Below are 19770 nucleotides of genomic sequence, written 5' to 3'. Positions count from 1 at the left end.
CGTTTGAATGATGACGCAGGACTCACGTCAGGACGCAACGTGAGGACAGAAACAAACAAACAAACAAGCAAAATTCAATAAATGAGCAAAATCAAATAAATACACGAGCACAACGATTGTAATGATTTGAAATTTGGGAGGATTTTCTGTGTCAAATGTTTAATTAAATTTCTGGGAAAAAAGTTTCTAGTTTGTTTTAGTTGATTAATTATATTAAAATGTAAACATTTTAAATTAATTAATTAATGTTTAATAAATAAAGCTATCATCTATAAATATTGGTAATAAATAACTTAGTGAAATTAATTATTTGTTAAATTAAATTAGTTCATTTAAACATCATAGTAGTAGTTGCGTATGGTTTTCTTCTCACACCTTTCGTTAATGGTGTTTATGAGGTAAAGGAGTAGATCTGGAGGGTCCTCAGACATAGAGTGTTTTGTTAAACTGGGATGTATGGATGCTGTCAGTCCCCACTCGCTTGCTCACTCGAGTTTGTTGACGGTGTAGTGGTTGGCTGCTTTATGTCCCGGGGCTCCCTCATGCCTGTGTTACCTTCTGGCTCTCTCCTTTTAGTTATGCTGTCATAGTTAGTTACCGGAGTCCCTGCTTGTACTCGGTGCAATATGTATACTGTTCCTACTTATTCAGGTGACATTGGGCATACCTAACAACCTGCGTTTTCTTTCCCTCCCCTCCCCTCCCCCCCTCTCAAATCTGTCCCTTACATGGAGTCAACAGGAAATCTTTTGGTGGAGAGGGTGGAGACCTCGACTGGCTATTGTAGCCTGCAGGGAATCGGCCGTCGGACGTTCTGTCGCATGTCCCAGACCCGGTGAAATGTAGCTGACTTGTCTTGGCCAGCCCTAAGGGTCCCATCTGCATCTCATCATTGCTGAGGAGTGTGCTCCCATCACCCAATCAAGCATCCAGCCAGAGCAGGTCATGATATATTTTTTTAACCATATTAACATGCCATTGTTGTGTGTTATGCCTGATGTCACGACTCTCGTCTCTGCGAGCCTACCACACAGATTTAGTACTTGTCATTTTTAGGGCATACCTAACAACATGTGTTTTCTTTCTCTCTCTCTCTCTCCCCCCCCCCCCCCCCCATCTGTCCCTCTGAGTTACATGTTGGTCCTGGGATTGAGATGCTGGCCTCTTCTGCCCCTCGGACCTGCTTGATCCATCCTGGTGCCCTGTGTCTGGTCGGAGTTTTATCGCATCACTCCTGTGAAGGAAGGCCCCATGAGGACAGTTGAGGGTTATACCTGGAGGATGCCCTGGACTCTTACAGTAATGCTTTTATGGCTGAGGACTACAGTTGACTTGCTAACTTTAGGACTGCAGTTATCATGAACAGTTTTGCACTCAAGTTTCCATCGATAAAGAGTTATAACATCAACGAAACTGTCTTCATGTTAAAATTGTTAATGTTATAGTCATGCTGTCTGTTGTTGCCCAAATGAGGATGGGTTCCCTTTTGAGTCTGGTTCCTCTCGATGTTTCTTCCTCATATCGTCTGAGGGAGTTTTTCCTTGCCACCATCGCCACAGGCGTGCTCACTGGGAATAGATTAGGGATAAAATTAGCTCATGTTTTAAGTCATTCAAATTCTGTAAAGCTGCTTTGCGACAATGTCTATTGTTAAAAGCGCTATACAAATAAACTTGACTTGACGACTACGGGTGAGAGGTGGGGTACACCCTGGACAAGTCACCAGGTCATCGCAGGGCTGACATAGAGACACAACTATTCACACTCACATTCACACCTACGGTCAATTTAGAGCCACCAATTAACCTAACCTACATGTCTTTGGACTGTGGGGGAAACCGGAGTTTGCATGTTCTCCCCGTGTCTGCGTGGGTTTCCTCCAGGTGCTCCGGTTTCCCCCACAGTCCAAAGACATGCAGGTTAGGTTAATTGGTGGCTCTAAATTGACTGTAGGTGTGAATGTGAGTGTGAATAGTTGTTTGTGTCTCTATGTCAGCCCTGCGATGACCTGGTGACTTGTCCAGGGTGTACCCCACCTCTCACCCGTAGTCGTCAAGTCAAGTTTATTTGTATAGCGCTTTTAACAATAGACATTGTCGCAAAGCAGCTTTACAGAATTTGAATGACTTAAAACATGAGCTAATTTTATCCCTAATCTATTCCCAATGAGCACGCCTGTGGCGATGGTGGCAAGGAAAAACTCCCTCAGACGACATGAGGAAGAAACATCGAGAGGAACCAGACTCAAAAGGGAACCCATCCTCGTTTAGTCAACAGACAACATGACTATAACATTAACAGTTTTAACATGAAGTCAGTTTCGTTGATGTTATAACTCTTCATTGATGGAAACTTGAGTGCAAAACTGTTCATGACAACCATAGTCCTAAAGTTAGCAAGTCAGCTGTAGTCCTCAGCCATAAAAGTATTACTGTAAGTGTCCAGAGCGTCCTCCAAGTGTGACTTTCAACTGTCCACATGGGGCCGTCCTCCACAGGAGCAATGCGATGAGACTCCAACCAGACACAGGGCACCAGGATGGATCAGGTAGGTCCGAGGAGCAGAAGAGGTCAGCATCTTGATCCTAGGAACGACATGTAACTCAGAGGGACAGATGGGGGGGGAGAGAGAAAACACAGGTTGTTAGGTATGCCCTATGTCACCTGAATAAGTATACATATTGCACTGAGTACAAGCAGGGACTCCAGCAAAACTAACTATGACAGCATAACTAAAAGGGGAGAGCCAGAAGGTAACACAGGCATGAGGGAGCCCCGGGACATAAAGCAGCAGCCACTACACTGTCAACAAACTCGAGTGAGCAAGCGAGTGGGGGACTGACAGCATCCATACATCCCAGTTTACCAAAACACTCTATGTCTGAGGACCCTCCAGATCTACACCTTTACCTCATAAACACCATTAACGAAAGGCTTGACTAAACAGATGTGTTTTCAGCCTAGACTTAAACGCTGACACTGTGTCTGATTCCCGAACACTACTTGGAAGGCTGTTCCATAACTGTGGGGCTTTGTAAGAAAAGACTCTGCCCCCTGATGTAGCCTTCACTATACGAGGTATCAGCAGATAGTCTGCACCTTTTGATCTAAGTAGGCGTGGTGGGTCATAGAGGAGCAGAAGTTCACACAGGTACTGTGGTGCAAGACCATTCAGTGCTTTTAAGGTCAATAGTAGTATTTTATAATCAATACAACATTTGATTGGGAGCCAATACAGTGTGGATAAGATAGGGGTGATGTGGTCATATTTTCTAGTTCTAGTAAGGACTCTTGATGCTGCATTTTGAACTAACTGGAGCTTGTTTATGCACTTACTGGAACATCCAGACAGTAAGGCATTACAATAATCCAACCTGGAGGTAACAAAAGCATGAACTAGTTTTTCTGCAGCATGTAGTGACATTAAATTTCTTATCTTAGCAATATTTCTGAGATGAAAAAAAGCTATCCGGGTAATGTTATCAATGTGAGTTTCGAATGAAAGACTGGGGTCAATAATCACTCCGAGGTCTTTTACTGCTGCATGTGAAGAAACAGAAAGGCCATCCAGAGTTACTACGTAATCAGAAAACTTACTTCTAGCTGCATGTGGTCCTAGTACAAGTACTTCAGTCTTGTCAGAGTTAAGCAGAAGGAAGTTAATAAGCATCCAGTGTCTAATGTCCTTCACACATTCCTCAATTCTATTATGCTGGTGTCTCTCATCAGGTTTTGCAGAAACATATAACTGTGTGTCATCAGCATAAGAGTGGAAACTAATACAATATTTATGAATAATATCACCCAGAGGTAACATATATAAAGAAAAAAGCAGTGGACCCAAGACAGAACCTTGTGGAACACCAAACATTACCTCAGTATGTCTAGAAAAATCATTTACATCAACATACTGATAGCGATCAGTTCAATAAGAGCTGAGCCAGGAGAGGGCTGTTCCCTTAACTCCCACAACATTTTCTAGTCTATCCAGAAGAATGGAATGATCAATGGTATCAAATGCTGCACTAAGGTCAAGCAACACAAGCAGCGAGACACAGCCCTGATCAGAAGCCAACAGTAGGTCGTTTATTACTTTAACCAGAGCTGTCTCTGTACTATGATGAGGTCTAAATCCTGACCGATACATTTCATGGATGTTGTTTGTTGTTCCTATGTAAATATAAGTATAACTGCTGTGCCACAGCTTTTTCAAGGATCTTGGAGATAAAAGGGAGGTTTGATATTGGCTGATGATTGGACAGCTGACAGGGATCAAGGTCAGGTTTTTTGATCAGGGGTTTGATAACTGCTAGTTTAAAGGATTTGGATACATAGCCGATCCTAAGAGAAGAATTTATTATTTTTAGAAGCGGTTCAATTACTTCAGGTATTATCTGTTTGAATAGACGTGTAAGTAAGGGATCTAATACACAAGTTGAGGCTTTTGATGCGGAGATTAATGAAAGTAATTAAATTTCTCTAAGGGGAGTAAAACATTCTAATTAATGATCTGATACAGTTATATTGTTAACTACAGGGTCACTTGCATTACCTTAAATTAGTAGTTTGAATTTTTTGTCGGATCTTCTCAATTTTGTCATTAAAAAAAAATCATGAAGTCATTGCTGCTACATACTGCAGATGTGCATGTGTGGACTTATTCCTGGTTAATTTTGCTACAGTATTAAATAGGAATCTTGGATTATTTTTGTTATCTTCTATTAGGGAGGAGAGATATGTTGATCTCACAGCACTAAGAGCTTTTCTATACTTCAGGAAGCTCTCCTTCCACGCTAATTTGAACACTACCAATTTTGTTTGATGCCATTTACACTCCAATTTTCAAGTGGTCTGTTTTAAAGTGCGAGTGTCATCATTATACCAGGGTACTAATTTGCTAATACCAGGGTGGATAGGCTCCAGCTTGCCTGTGACCCTGTAGAACAGGATAAGCGGCTACAGATAATGGATGGATGGATGTCTGAACCCCCATGTTTTTACTATGTATATGACAATAAATTTCTTGAAACATTAATCAACTGATCAATTAACTGATTACTTAACTAATTGATTAAGTACTTGATTAATGAATTGATTGAATATGTTATTTGATCAGTTGAGTAATTAAGTTAATTAATTGGGTAAGTAATCAATTAAGTAATTACTCAATCGATTAATCAATTACTTGATTGATTATTCAATCAATGTGCAATAAAGTGCTTTATGCAAACAGGGTGTGTCTTTTCTTCGATAAACAGTCAATAAAATCAATTTGACCTCTATGGAAAATGCCTTGAGGTCCAAAAAGATCACTGAGGTCAGTGAGATGTGGAAATAAAGGTAAATAAAAGGTTTGGTGTACACTTGGACATGGTGTAATGAAAAGAAAACAAATTGTAACAGCTGTGTGTTCAGCGTAGAAGTTCTCTTTATTCGGAATACAAATGCAGGTCATTCAATATTAAAAGTCAGCATTACCAAAGTTATTGTAAATACATGTGAGATTTTTTTAAGGTCTGCTAGCAAGATCACCGTCCTGTCTTCAGACAATTTATTTAGGAATAAAGTGATTAACAGTTTCGAGAAAACAGTACAGGACTTGAGCACGTCGTCGTCATGACGGCTGACAGCCCTCGACAGCTTGGAAAGCAGAGCATGCAAAACAGCTCTCATGCAAACTGAAACAGAAATAAAAACAAAACCCAAAGCTAATTAGCAGGATAATAAATTACATCATTGTTTGTCTCACAACAATTAAAGGGATTGTAGGAGATTTTATTACATACAAAATGAAAAGTATGTTGTTGTTGTTTTTTACAATCAAAGACACAAAGTGCTCCATGTTGGAAATTATTCTGCTATATTTTCTATAATCAATAATTATTTGTCTTAGTAACATTAGAGACGTCAATCTGCAGAACTTTAGGTGTCTGGTATCTGGAACATGTCGGTGTTTAACTGTTTCTATCCCACAGTGCTGCTGAATTCTCTGGTCTGATGGTCAGAAGGTGTTGAAGGTGTTTTCTCTCAGAGCAGCTCAGTTAAAGTTCAGGTTTAGGTTCTGATCCATTATTGTTTCTATTGTAACAGCGTGTTCACAGGGATTTCCATTAAATACATTCAAAAACATGTGTAAACTTCAATGTGGTGATGTTTTCTGTGAGGAGATGTTTCTGGAACATTCCTGGAAGGAGTCTCCAGTGTCAGTGCTTTGTAACAGTCAGAGGTGAAGCTGGAATTAAGTTTTCCGGCATCTTCAGGACCCACATGACACGACAAGCTGCGTTTTTTGTCTTATTAACTTCAAAACAAAGAATAAAGACTGACTGGTGATGGAACGACTGTTTATAGCTGCTATAATGGAAGTGAGAACAGGAACTAACAACATTAAATGGAACTATAAACAGAGAAAATTAGTGACGCATCATTTATTAATAAATAATAAAGTTAGTCGCTGACTGTTTTCCCAAGGCAGCACATCGCAAAGTGTTTTATTCTTCTCAGATTTACTGTAAATTCTTATTATTCAGAATTTATCAAAGAAAACCAACAACATTCTAAAGTGAAGTTCATCACAAAAATGTTCCAAAGTTATAAAAATAAAACATTTTTAAAAGATTCTAAAGTTCAAAATCTGTAGATGAAAAAAAATTGAATTTGAATTTTTCACTTTAGAATCTTTAAAATGTTACAATATTACCAAAAACAAAATAATTTAAAATAGTTTTAAGTTCTAAACTTGTTCGAATTTAAAACTTAAGGTCAAATTCTAAAATACTAAAGTTGCAAGAATTTTAGGAACTTAGAACCTTGTAACATTTTTAATAGAGTCTAAAGTTCTAAATTCTAAAATTGTTAGAACTTTAAAATTTAAATTTATGAATTTCAGAATATTGTTACAAAATTGTAACATTTCAAAAGATTCTGAAGTTCTTAAAGTTGTACAAATTTTAGAATTGACACTTTAGAACTTTAAAATATTCTAAAAACTAAAGTTCTAAGCTTGAGATTGAAATCTAGAACCTTGTACAAATTACAAATTTCAAACATTTTATAATATTCTGAAATTCATAAATGATAAAGTTCTAACAAATTTGGAATTTAGAAGTTTGAACATTTTAAAAATGTTCCAATATTACAAAACTTTAACATTTTTATAAATGATTCTAAAGTTCAAAATCTACAGCTGTAAAAATAAATTCAAATTAGAATTTTGCACATTAGACTTTTAAAATGTTACAATATTGCCAAAAACAAAATATTTCAAAATATTCTTAAGTTCTAAAGTTGTAAAAATCTTTGAATTTAAAACTTAATGTAAAATTCTAAAATGCTAAAGTTCTGACAATTTTGGAATTAGGACATTTAGAATCTTTTAAAATGTTCCAATGTTACCAAACTCAAACAAAAAGATTATGAAGTTCTACATTTTAAAGGTGTGACACTTTTTTTATTTTAAACCTTAGACTCTTTAACAGGGCACAGTTTTACAAAATGTACACATTTTCAAATATTCTAAAGTTCAAAATGCTAAAGTTCTAAAAAATGTTATATTGATATACATGAACATGCATACACACCCTCTTGTCACTTTGCTATGCTGTTGCTATGGCAACCTGTCATTCCAGAAAGTTCTTGTTCAGAGCCCTGACAGGTTTGTAAAGTTCTTGTGTGCTTGTGCTGATGTTTCACTTCTTTATAATTTCACACTGAATAAAATTAAAACTTTAAAATTAAAACCTGTTCAAAAGGTGCATCCAGACAGTAAAGATCAGAGATGATGTGTCCCCCCCTCCCCCCGAAGCACCCAAGATTAACTGGAAGAGCAATACGAAACAGCAGCATGAGCAGAAAGTTTTGACACCCCTATCCTGTCCAATTTAACTTCATGCTATAACTCAGATACATTCAGGATGAAGATGATGAGAGATGCAGAAATCACAATACTTGCCTCGAGGCTTTGGTCTGTGCTCTAATGACACTTTTAAATAATGCAGAACTTAGCTTATAAAAAATTATAAAACTCCCCCTTAGAAAAAAGATGCAATGAAAAAGAACTTGCAATGAAGAATTTGATAGAAAAATATACAGTCTCTGTCCTTCATGTGATTTGAACGTAGAAAGGTGAAGAAAGAAGAACAACAATTATTTCATGGCTCAATGTGGATCTGGAAATGTTTTAAATGTGTGCTTACATTCTAACAGTGAGAACTGTCTTATCTTTCGCACCTTTGCAGTAAAAATCCCAGCTTGCAATAAAACACAGCATATGAGTGAGACACAGTACAGTGATGTAGAAAAAAAAACTTGGAAAAAAGGGTGTGTTTATGGAAATTAAGCAGATGACCTCCAATTCCATGGTTAAACAAACAAAAACAAATAAATGAGTAAATACAGAAATGAGGAAGCAGATAAATGAATTAAAGTGGTGACCTGCGATATCAAGGTGAATTTAAATGAATGAATGAATGAATGAATGAATGGTTGATTGATTAATTGCATAATCATTTATTTATGAAACAAGTGGATAAGAAAGCAAACAAAAACAAACAAATTAATAGCTAAACTTTGAAAAATGTGAATAAATAAATGACAAAGAAAGAAAGGACAGACATGATTGTTTCAATTAAGCTGGTGACTGGTAGCAAGATCAGGTTTAAACAAACAAACAACAAACAAACAAACAAACAATTTGATAAATAAATAAATCAACAAAAAAGCAAAGAACAAATAGATAAACAGATAGATAGATAGATAGATAGATAGATAGATAGATAGATAGATAGATAGATAGATAGATAAAATAATAAATAAATACAGACAGACAGAAAGACAGAATGTAATTTAAATGAAAAGTTGTTGATTTGCAATATGAAGCAAACAAACAAATCAAAAGTGAATAAAGGAGTAGACAAATAAATAGTGAGGAAAGAAAGAAAGAAAGAAAGAAAGAAAGAAAGAAAGAAATGGATGGATGAATAACCAAACAAACAATCAAACAAACAATGCAGATCCACTGATGATGATGATTCAGTAATGAATATGTTGTACTGGTGCCGATCTTTTTTCTTAGAGCTGGACTTGCTCTTCATTACGTTGTTATTGTTTACACAGAAATATTTTGTAAAGTTTTACTCGTCTTCATGGAGATCGTACATTCTCAGAAGTAACAGGACTAAACTGGACTTTTCCTTGTTGTTTACATGAAGAGACAACAAGAAAAAGGAAAATGAGGAAGGTTTGAGGTCTGTTACGAAAATAAAACCAAAACCAAACACAGTAGCTTTGAATCTTCTTTAAAAATTGCTAAGAAAAGAAAGAGAGATAAATAATAAATACTTCACAAAGTGCAGAGGTGGCACAACTGGAAAACAACTGGATATGAAACACGTCCCTTCAGTCAGTCAGTCAGTCAGTCAGTGAGTGGGTGATGATCACAGCTCTTAAAGAGAAGCGTTTGGACTTCCTGTGTCCTCCGTGTGACCTGAATGCCCTTTAAACACTCCAGCACTTGAGCCACAGCTGGGAATCTTGTTGGGCTGCAGAGGTTTGGCATACGATGAGTGCCAATCTCTATCGAAGACCGACTTCAGTCTCTGCACCAGCACAGAGCTTCTCCCCGTCTCACTGACCACCAGGCCGGCTCCTGCATTAAACACAAACTCGCTCCCAACCCAGTCCAGGTTCCCTGCCGAGAGGAAACACACACACACACACACACACACACACACACACACACACACACACACACACACACACACACACACACACACACACAGAGGGTTCCTCACAACACGTGCATCTCTCCTTCATCAAGAAATCCAGATTCTAAAATCAATAAACAGCAAAAACATTGTCACAAGAGTAAAAAAGTTATCCAGTGTAAATTCTATGATTTTTGAAATTTACATTGAGAATATTTCTTAAATTTTAATTTTTTTGTAACTTTTTTCCAAGATTCTATATTTTCAATTCTAATTCTTTTTTTTAAATGTCACAATGGTAACATTATTCTAAAAATAGGCACCCTTTCGGTCCATGTGGCTACTGCTTATAAATAAAATAGTTTTCTGATCCCATGTCCTTACAGTAAATATAGCATATATACATGTTATAAATTCTACTCGCCTCATCTCTTGCAAGCATCACCAAGCTGTGAGCGGCATCAGGGCTTGGTGTATTTTGTTTACCAATTTTGTTTGCTGTATTTTATTCAAAATACAGTGCTGTGAACTAGATCTAGTTTCAAAATAGTAAGAAAGCACTCGTTCATGAATTGTCTTTGAAGCATTATTTAGTACTAATGAGCACATTTTTTTCACAAGTGTAGTGTAAAGACTCTAAAATAAAAAAGAAAATTAAAAAATTAAAGCGAATAGCAGAAGTTTGATATCCGCTTTTCAATATACCTGCCAAAAAGCTAAAAAAAAAACCTTACAAAACATTTCATTTGACCTTTCAGAAGGACCAAACAAAAGCTGTGATAATCAAAAGGTAAATTTTCTTAAAATAAACACCACTTACTTGATATCGAATCAGTAGCCTTGGCGAACCACGAGGTGAATTTCATTTATCTTTTTATCTGCCGGTTATCTTCCGATACTATGAAGTTATAACAAGGTTTCTTTTATTTCATTTCTGGTTCTGATTGGTTTCAAAGTTTATCAAGAAGTAGAACGGGTAATCGAACTTGATCAGGATAAGTGCTGATTGGTTACGAAGTTTTGCTATTGTTACATTCATTCTTACATCACAATAACATAGTGGCTTCACCACTCGTTCTTCTGTACCTTTGATAACGTGAGATCAACTGTTCGTATCGCGAGATCATGATTCGCCGTTCTGATGATTGTAATGCGTATGCACAGTGCACTATTGTTACACTCATTCTTACATGATGACATAGTGGCTACTGCCTCGCTTCACTTCTATGAGGCAGTAGCCACAAAAATATTCAACATTAAGTTCTCCATTCTACAGGTTCTAAGGATTTCGGAATTTCAAACTTTTGAACCTTTTAAAATATTACACTGTTACAAGAATAAAACTTTTTAAAGAATATACGTTACAACTTATATTCTAATGAAATTTAGACATTTCATATCTTTTTTAAAATGTCACAGTGCTACAAAACCAAAACATCTGAAGAGATTCTGAAATTCTCAAGTTGTAAAAATTTTAGAAATTAAAATTTTTAAATCCTTGAAAAGATTCAAAATACGAAAGTTCTAAGAATTTCAGAACTTTAGACATTTTTACAATGTCACAAAATAAAAACATGTCAAAATATTCTAAAATCTGAAGGTTGGAAGAATTTGGAAGGTAAGAATCTTTTTAAAAAGTTACATTTGATAAGATTCTGAAGTTCGACTTTCTAAGGCTACATCCACATGACAACGAGATTTTTTAAAAAAATATCACGTCCACATGGGCAACGGATCAGTAAAATTTCAGGTTCATATGGCAACACAACGCTCGCTGAAAACGATGCAATACACATGCCACACCACTACGTGCACTGTAAGACGGTCCCATTGGAGACACAAGAACAATAGAAGAAGTAGACGCATGCGCATAAACCCCTTCTTCTGTAGCATTAGCCTTCTTCTGTAGCATTAGCCTTTTTGAGGAATGTATTGTCGGACTTAAACCAACATCTGAAGAGGTGAGATCGCTCCTTTTTTTTCCCTATTTTTGCTGGCTGGATTGTTTTTGTTTTTGGAAAGCGCACGGGCGGTGCACGGTTTGGTACTGCTTCTGCAGTGTTTGGACTAAAGACTCTGCCCTAAGGGCTATTCTCTCTCTCTCTCTCTCTCTCTCTCTCTCTCTCACTTTGCACCATTACACAATAAATATTCACAGTGAAAATATTTTGTAAGCGCGTTTCATGAACCAAGTTATAGGATTTGTTGACAACTCGCATCGAGTTCGTTACACTTCTACCCGGCGTGAAGCACTGACAGTCATGTGGTTGTGACGTCATCGTAAACAAATCCATTCTACTCATCCAGATGACTTCGCAACGGCGCCGTTGCCAGATTTTTTCACTCTGGAACCCGTTCTCAAAAGATTTTGTTTTGGGGCACCCAAAACGCCGGTGCCGTGTGGATGCCAGGCCGAAACGATAAACAATTTTATCAGATTCACCTGAATCCGTTGCCGTGTGGACAGGGCCTAAAACTCAAGCAGTTTTGGAATTTAGAATTTTCGGCTCTTTTTGAAAATGTGCCAATATTACAAAAAAAGGATAAAAATTCTAAACTTCTAAAATCACAAAAATAAAGAATTTATTTTAGTTTAGAATAAATTTAGTGTTTTAAGTTTTACTTTACTAAAGTTTTTTTTATTGTTTAACCTGAGCATTCTTTAAAAAGTTACAATGTTACAAAGAATATAAAATAAATTAGAATAAAATATTCAAAATTTCTCAATTTTACAGCTCAAAGAATTTCAGAATGTAGAGCTCTAGAATACTTTAAAATATGACAAAACATTTTTCAAAATTTCAAAGTTTTTTCTACATATTAAAGTTCTGAGGATTTTGGAATGTAGGCCTTTCGAATCTTTTTTAAAATGTTACAAAAAAAACTTTTAAATAAAAAATTCTGAAGTTGGATGTTCTAATTTCTTTTTTTAATATTTTGGAATTAAGGACTTCAAAACTTTTTTTTTAAATTGTTACAAAAATCTAAAGATTTTAACACACTAAAGTTCTAAATTCTAAATTCCAAAATTATGAAAGAGTCTTGTCATCGGCATGTTGTCGTTCTGTTGTCATGGTACCTCAGAGTTCCTGAGAACCTACAGGTTCTATGTTCTTTAATATTATTTCCCCAATAAAAGTGAAGAACCCTTAATGATGCCTTGAAGAACCCTTATTTCTAAGTGTGTATGATTATGGGAAATGTCTCCAATCATGTATGCCCCTCCCTATTGAGGTTTTTCACCCACGTGATCAAATCATGTGATGCATCGTTAGGCTGCCATTTTGGACGTCACGGCTTGAATCAGTTTGAATGCGAGGAAGGCGACAAACGAAAAACATAAAAGAAAAAGGAGTGAGATGCAGAAAACACCTTCACTATCCAGCGACGTAGGGCATTTACAGAGCGAGCAGAGGGAGAGGTATTTGCAAAAACTGAGGTTAGCAGGCTTAGAGAACGACGTTTACCTGCTTCCACCAGGATTGTTCACTGACGTACGGAAGTACACGAAGCCCTCGTCTTTACCTGACTTCGGCCCACATGATCTGTATACCTATGTCGTTAAAAACCCATCGCCATACACAGGTATTGCTCTGAAAGCGTATAAGAGTTTGGATGCCTACAAATATTTTGTGTCAGGCTGGGTAACATGCCTACATCAGTGGGTCGTCCCTGGAGCCGGTGGTCGCCATCTTATTACACCTAAGGTTTGTTCACATTTTCATTTACTTTCGGTCCTCAGGATAAACAAAATGTTATTAAATGTCATTGAAATAACTTCTTAGTCTGTTGCGACATGGCCCGTTATAAATTTGCTGTTACCAGGCAATGACCAAGAACTGTATTATTAGGGTCGGTGTCTGTGTTGTAGCAGTGTACTAGCAGCTAGCTGTTAGCACTAGCTAATGTCAACAACATAGCTAGTATGTTACTGTAGCAATGTTTACGTTCAGTCATTTGGATGACTGTTAAAACCTTTCAGTCTCAAGTTTTTCCTTTACTGTATTTACTAGTTTACTGTAATTATGATCCGGCAGCTATTTACACCGGATCCAGTGTAAATAGCTGCCGGAGCACGCTCCGGCTTGCTCCCCCTCAAATTAAGCAGCGCGCTCTGGCTTGCTCCTGGAGTGCTCCGGGAGCAAGCCGGAGCGCGCTGCTTAATTTGAGGGGGAGCAAGCTGGCGCGCGCTCCGGAACCTCGGCCGGAGCACTCCAGGAGCAAGCCGGAGCGCACTGCTTAATTTGAGGGGGAGCAAGCCGGAGCGCGCTGCTTAATTTGAGGGGGAGCAAGCTGGCGCGCGCTCCGGAACCTCGGCCGGAGCACTCCAGGAGCAAGCCGGAGCGCGCTGCTTAATTTGAGGGGGAGCAAGCCGGAGCGCGCTGCTTAATTTGAGGGGGAGCAAGCCGGAGCGCGCTCCGGCAGCTATTTACACTGGATCCGGTGTCTGTAACACGTTTTTTTTTCAAGCTGGTTCTCCCTCTCTGTCTGCAGCGTTAGTATGTAGCTTGACCTTCAAAATGGCGGACACCGGGGCGTCACGTGACCCTGTGACGTCAGGTGAAAAACCTCAATTCCCCTGTCATTTACATACTGTAACCTGATTGGCTCTGACATTTTATGACATCATAACACTCTCCTGTCATGTGATCGAGACTAATTCAGGTTTTCGGTTTCCTTCTTGTCCCTTCACAGAATGCTGCAGTGATCCTGTTCGGCACACTGAGACGAATTCTCCTGTCTATCATAAAGCACATGTTTTAGGAAAATCACCAATATACACGGCGTTATCGGTCACCACATATCTGTGATGGTGGATGCCTTGAGTAGAACCGTCATCTTGCACTCGAGGACTGAAGAACCTCTGCACAGAGAATAAACAAACACACGTGAATATACCTGAGCATAATATAAGAAATTCCTTATAGTGATGTGAAGGAAATAGTAAAGCAATAGTCATGTAAGGAATAAAACACACAGTGGCATTCCATGATAGGGAAATAATCAGCAACGGAGAGGTATGATGAAGAGCTGTTACTGTTATGAGCTTGAAGTCTTTTATTCCTTTTACACCACAGCATTTTGCCAGTGATTACAACATAATGGACTTGTTATCTGTTTACAGTTACATTTATTGTCATGGAACATCCGTGACACAAGTCTAGAGACTTTTTTGCAACACGGTAGCCTGATTTATGGGCACCGAGATCTGAAATAAACTAGTTTTGAATCATATTGAATCATTACAACACAAGTTATATCTAGAATTCTTTTTAAAAAAAGTTTCAAAAATGGGGGGAAATTGTGAAAAGCAGAATATTACACTATGACATTTCACATCATGGAAATATTTCACTTAAATATCATCAGATTGAGTTTTCTTTAACTTGCACTTACAAGTAAACACCAATAGGTGTCAGGCTATGCTTCCATTTGTGGTTTTAAACCAATGAACAATGACGTCAAGTGTTAATTTGACCAATTTTACCATGACTAACACCACTGACTAAGATCTTATTAGATATATCATATAAACCATCCAAACTGTTGCTGATTTTAGATATAAAAACACTTTTCTGATACTCATTCTTATTATCTTTAGCCGCTTTATCCTGTTCTACAGAGTCGCAGGCAAGCTGGAGCCTATCCCAGCTGACTACGGGCGAAAGACGGGGTACACCCTGGACAAGTCGCCAGGTCATCACAGGGCTGACACATAGACACAGACAACCATTCACACTCACATTCACACCTACGCTCAATTTAGAGTCACCAGTTAACCTAACCTGCATGTCTTTGGACTGTGGGGGAAACCGGAGCACCCGGAGGAAACCCATGCGGACACGGGGAGAACATGCAAACTCCGCACAGAAAGGCCCTCGCCGGCCACGGGGCTCGAACCCGGACCTTCTTGCTGTGAGGCGACAGCGCTAACCACTACACCACCGTGCCGCCCTTTTCTGATACTATAACACTAAAATATGAAAGTATACGCACCGCCTCCATGGAGCAGTTGACCATCTGTACACATAGGCTTTGTAAGGACCACAGGAAGTTGAAGGTGAGTGGGTGTGTCTGCTCTCGGCAGCTTATCAGCAGACGCACTTTGATGCGTTTCAGGATCAGAGCCTCGCGCACCATGCCGTCAAGACGTGACCAATATTTACTGCAAGAGCACACAGCAGTCGGATATAAGCGCCACAATAAAAACACACTGAACCACAGAAGTTCGTGTTTGTTATCCTGTGCTTTAAAAGTGACAATGACAGCTTGAGGACAGAGGATGAGCAGAATGATGTTATAAAAGCAACGTGAATCTGATGAGATGGAGGCAGACTCACTTGTGTGAACGGCTGCTCAGGAGAGGCAGATAATCCGTCATGGATATGCAGACAAAGCGCTTGGCGTCCTGAATGACACGGAAAATGGCTTCAATGTCTGTCGTCCGGTCTTTAGGGCAGAAGATGTTTGGAGAGCTCTGAAACAAAATTACAAAAAATTAGCACAAATAGTGTTTCTTTTCTCTCTTGAGCTCTTTTTGTCTTTCTCAAAACTTTCATTTCCTGTTTTTCTCCAAATTTGTTCATGTATTCATTGCAAAGGTTAGATTCATCATTATTGATGAAAAAAAAGGGGAACAAAACACTTTGGGTCATGCTGTTGCAGGAAAATAATCCAATCCACACCCTGGTGGTGTGATATGTATGGAACCCACTAGGGGTCATATTTTTTGAGCTACTTTTGCATTAACCCTAAACCGATTGCGAAGTATTGCAAGGAAATGCAAAATTTGCTCTAAAAAAAACATTCCCACCATGACCCCTAGGGGGCTCCATAGACGCAGCCTGATGGATGGTCAAATTGAATTATCCCAGCATGTTAGCATAGCAATAGCAAGCGCATTATTCCGCTGATACCACTTCTGGACTCCTTCCAGAAACATCATCAGGTCAATTACTTAATTACTACAGGTCCCTGTTGACAAGCCGTTACTATGGAAATAACATATTCGGATATAAACCTGCAATTTGCATCCGCACAAATGCCAGAGCTGCTGTTATAGAAAACTAATCAACACTTTCTCATTCGATAATTCAACAGCAGCTTAGTTGAAATATTACCATGAACCCAGGATTGCTTTTATTTGCCATCATAACGACCTAGTTATTAATTAAAAATTATATTAATAATGGGGGCGGCACGGTGGTGTAGTGGTTAGCGCCGTCGCCTCACAGCAAGAAGGTCCTGAGTTCGAGCCCCGGGGCCGGCGAGGGCCCTTCTGTGTGGAGTTTGCATGTTCTCCCCGTGTCCGCGTGGGTTTCCTCCGGGTGCTCCGGTTTCCCCCACAGTCCAAAGACATGCAGGTTAGGTTACCTGGTGACTCTAAATTGACCGTAGGTGTGAATGTGAGTGTGAATGGTTGTCTGTGTCTATGTGTCAGCCCTGTGATGACCTGGCGACTTGTCCAGGGTGTACCCCGCCTTTCGCCCGTAGTCAGCTGGGATAGGCTCCAGCTTGCCTGCGACCCTGTAGAAGGATAAAGCGGCTAGAGATAATGAGATGAGATGAGATTAATAATGGGCGTCTCATTTCACAATGAAGCAAATTTTAAAAACTCTCCAGAAACCTTTAACATCCAGAAACCTTTAACTTTCAAAGACAGGAACAAGCTCCGCTTTCTGGGAAGAGATGCAGAAGTTCTCAGAGGCCAAATATAGCTCTCAGAAGAGTCCTTGCTCACGGGCAGAGTGGCTGTGAAAATAAGATTGATTACCGCCTGCAAGCTCTCCAGGACAATAAATCACATCGCCTTGCAGCTTTTTTACTGGGAATTTTAAGAAGCCACCGATCACTATTGAACAAGATTGATTTACATGCGAGTTCAGTGGCCTTCCGGTTTGACTAAGTGAGTGACTGTGCCGTGGATACTAAGTGTACTATATATCAGTGAAATGATCTTCTCCTTAAAGTCTCCATTAATGTAGTTTGGAAATATTAAAAATATCAATCTTAAAAATATCACACTTACTAAGCATTTAGCACGTATATTATCCAAGAGGACACTGAGTAGTTTGAGAAGTTGTATAAATTTTTTTAGCGCTCCGATCTCCAGTTTACGCTGATTTAAATTCACTCTGAAAACTCTTTCTTCACTATTTTATTTAAAAACTCAGTAAAACATTAAAACCCGGTTTCCAACTCTGATCATAAGTTAATTTTTTTTTGCGCTCACTGAGAAGTAGGCTTTAGCGTTGGAGCCGTTGAAGTGAAAAAGAAAGTCTTTGCTGTAGAGGGCGCTCAGCCTCTTCGACCATATCGACGGGACAAACTCCTTGTACGCCAGCTGCCAGTAGAGATTGAAGATCCGGTGCAGGTCCACAGCCAAACATCTGCAATCATAAACGATGACGCCGAGCTCCTTGAGCTGGCACACAGTAAAGGGTTAAAAATAACGAGCACTCATTAATAAAAGTCTGGTTAGTTTAAATTGGACAGATTTGCTGTATTTGTATCACCGTAGACAGAGCTCTCCAGTCCATCGCAGCACTGCCGATGTACAAGTGCTTCCTGTCCACCACCCAGAAAGAGGAATGGAGCTCGCCTTTGGTAAGGGCCATCATGTTCAGAGAACGCAAATCCGCACCTACATCAGGCAGAAAAACATTCAGAGAGAACGCTTTTAATCGACCATACAGTTCACTATAATACACAGGTGACCCTTTGTTTAACCCCGCCCCTAAACAGTGCATCACTGAGCGTTGCTTAGCGTTTCTAACCACCCTTTTGACACATATTTGCTACATTGAGCTACGATGAAGAACCACATGACTGTTTATCAAAAATCAATCATCAGTGATGAAACTATGAAACTCAGCAAATATGAAACTAGCTTGTCAGAAACCTGGCTAACAAATCAAATGTGCATTTATGCTAGTTTGTGTTTTCTTTTGCACACGTCAACTGTTTAGCACTAATGCTAGCACTTTAGCTGCTGATTATAGGGACTTTATGCAACAACATCAGGCCAGATGAAAACCTGAGCTGGACTGCTCATGTGCAAAATCTTTTTTTTTTTTCATTATGTTTTTAATTATAAATGATAATCAGATGTAGTTCCTGATATCTGATCTGAGACATTGGTCATCCTGACCGTAATTAGAGAGCAGCTTGAGCTCCGTAGACGACGTGTTCTCACTGGCCACCTTCAGCTGAACATGCCGAGCTTTCAGATCCATCAGCTGACTGAGTAACAGTGGACCCTGTGGACGAGAGCTGGGTGAAAAAGCAGACCAGTCTAACACCGTCTCTTGTTTGTTGTCAATATAAATATAGAACCCAGAATAGCTGTGATTATACTACATTCCTATACTCAGATTGTTTTGGTTTATTTATCCTTTTACTGAGGATTAATGAAATTTAACACTTTTTCTTCATCATGTTTTCAAGCAAAAATCTTTCTTTTTTGACATCTTACATTTTAATTTAGAACTTAAAAGTACGAATAATACATCTCTAAGGTCTTTTTCTTTTTCTCTCATCCAGACAATGACTGTCTGCTATATGTGAATCCAGTGGGCTCAGATTAGCATCCGATCATTTCAGATTAACATCCGATCATTTCAGATTAACATGTGATCATTTCAGATTAAAATCCGATCATTTCTCTTTAGGATCCAATCATTTCAGATTAGCATCCGATCATTTCAGATTAACATCCGATAATTTCAGATTAGCATCCGATCATTTCAGATTAACATCCAATCATTTTATTTTAGCATCCGATCATTTCAGATGAGCATTGGATCGTTAAGCATCTTTAGAACAAAAATAAAACAGTTTTGGATCAGTAAATAAAGTAACTTTTCATCATAATACATAACATTAACAAAATTAATTTAAAACATTTCCTTTTCAGTTTTAATACTTCAGCACAGTATGATGTTTTACTTTCACTTGAGTACAATTTTTTTTTTTTGTACACAACTGTACTCAACAATTTTTTTGCACTCAATTGTCCAACCAGGGGCGGCACGGTGGTGTAGTGGTTAGCGCTGTCGCCTCACAGC

The 19770-nt window shown here is 38.6% G+C and overlaps 1 protein-coding gene across 1 annotated transcript in view; it reads right to left on the bottom strand.

The window, feature by feature from the left end:
* Positions 1–8909: 8909 nt before the first annotated feature.
* LOC132883473 (inactive phospholipase D5) overlaps positions 8910–19770 on the bottom strand; it is an 83973-nt gene continuing 73112 nt past the window's right edge. The window contains exons 4-10 of the mRNA XM_060917143.1: positions 18855–18963; positions 18220–18347; positions 17937–18128; positions 16045–16181; positions 15701–15869; positions 14477–14567; positions 8910–9687 (exon numbers count right to left, since the gene is read on the bottom strand). Of these exons, the coding sequence (XP_060773126.1) occupies positions 9443–9687; positions 14477–14567; positions 15701–15869; positions 16045–16181; positions 17937–18128; positions 18220–18347; positions 18855–18963 (1071 nt within the window). The 3' untranslated portion in view covers positions 8910–9442. The remainder of the gene's footprint in view (positions 9688–14476; positions 14568–15700; positions 15870–16044; positions 16182–17936; positions 18129–18219; positions 18348–18854; positions 18964–19770) is intronic.

Source organism: Neoarius graeffei, chromosome 3 (genome assembly GCF_027579695.1).
Source record: "Neoarius graeffei isolate fNeoGra1 chromosome 3, fNeoGra1.pri, whole genome shotgun sequence".
NCBI lineage: Eukaryota > Metazoa > Chordata > Actinopteri > Siluriformes > Ariidae > Neoarius > Neoarius graeffei.
Note: the sequence above shows the minus strand (reverse complement) of the source record. Positions and strands in the feature narration are given on the sequence as shown.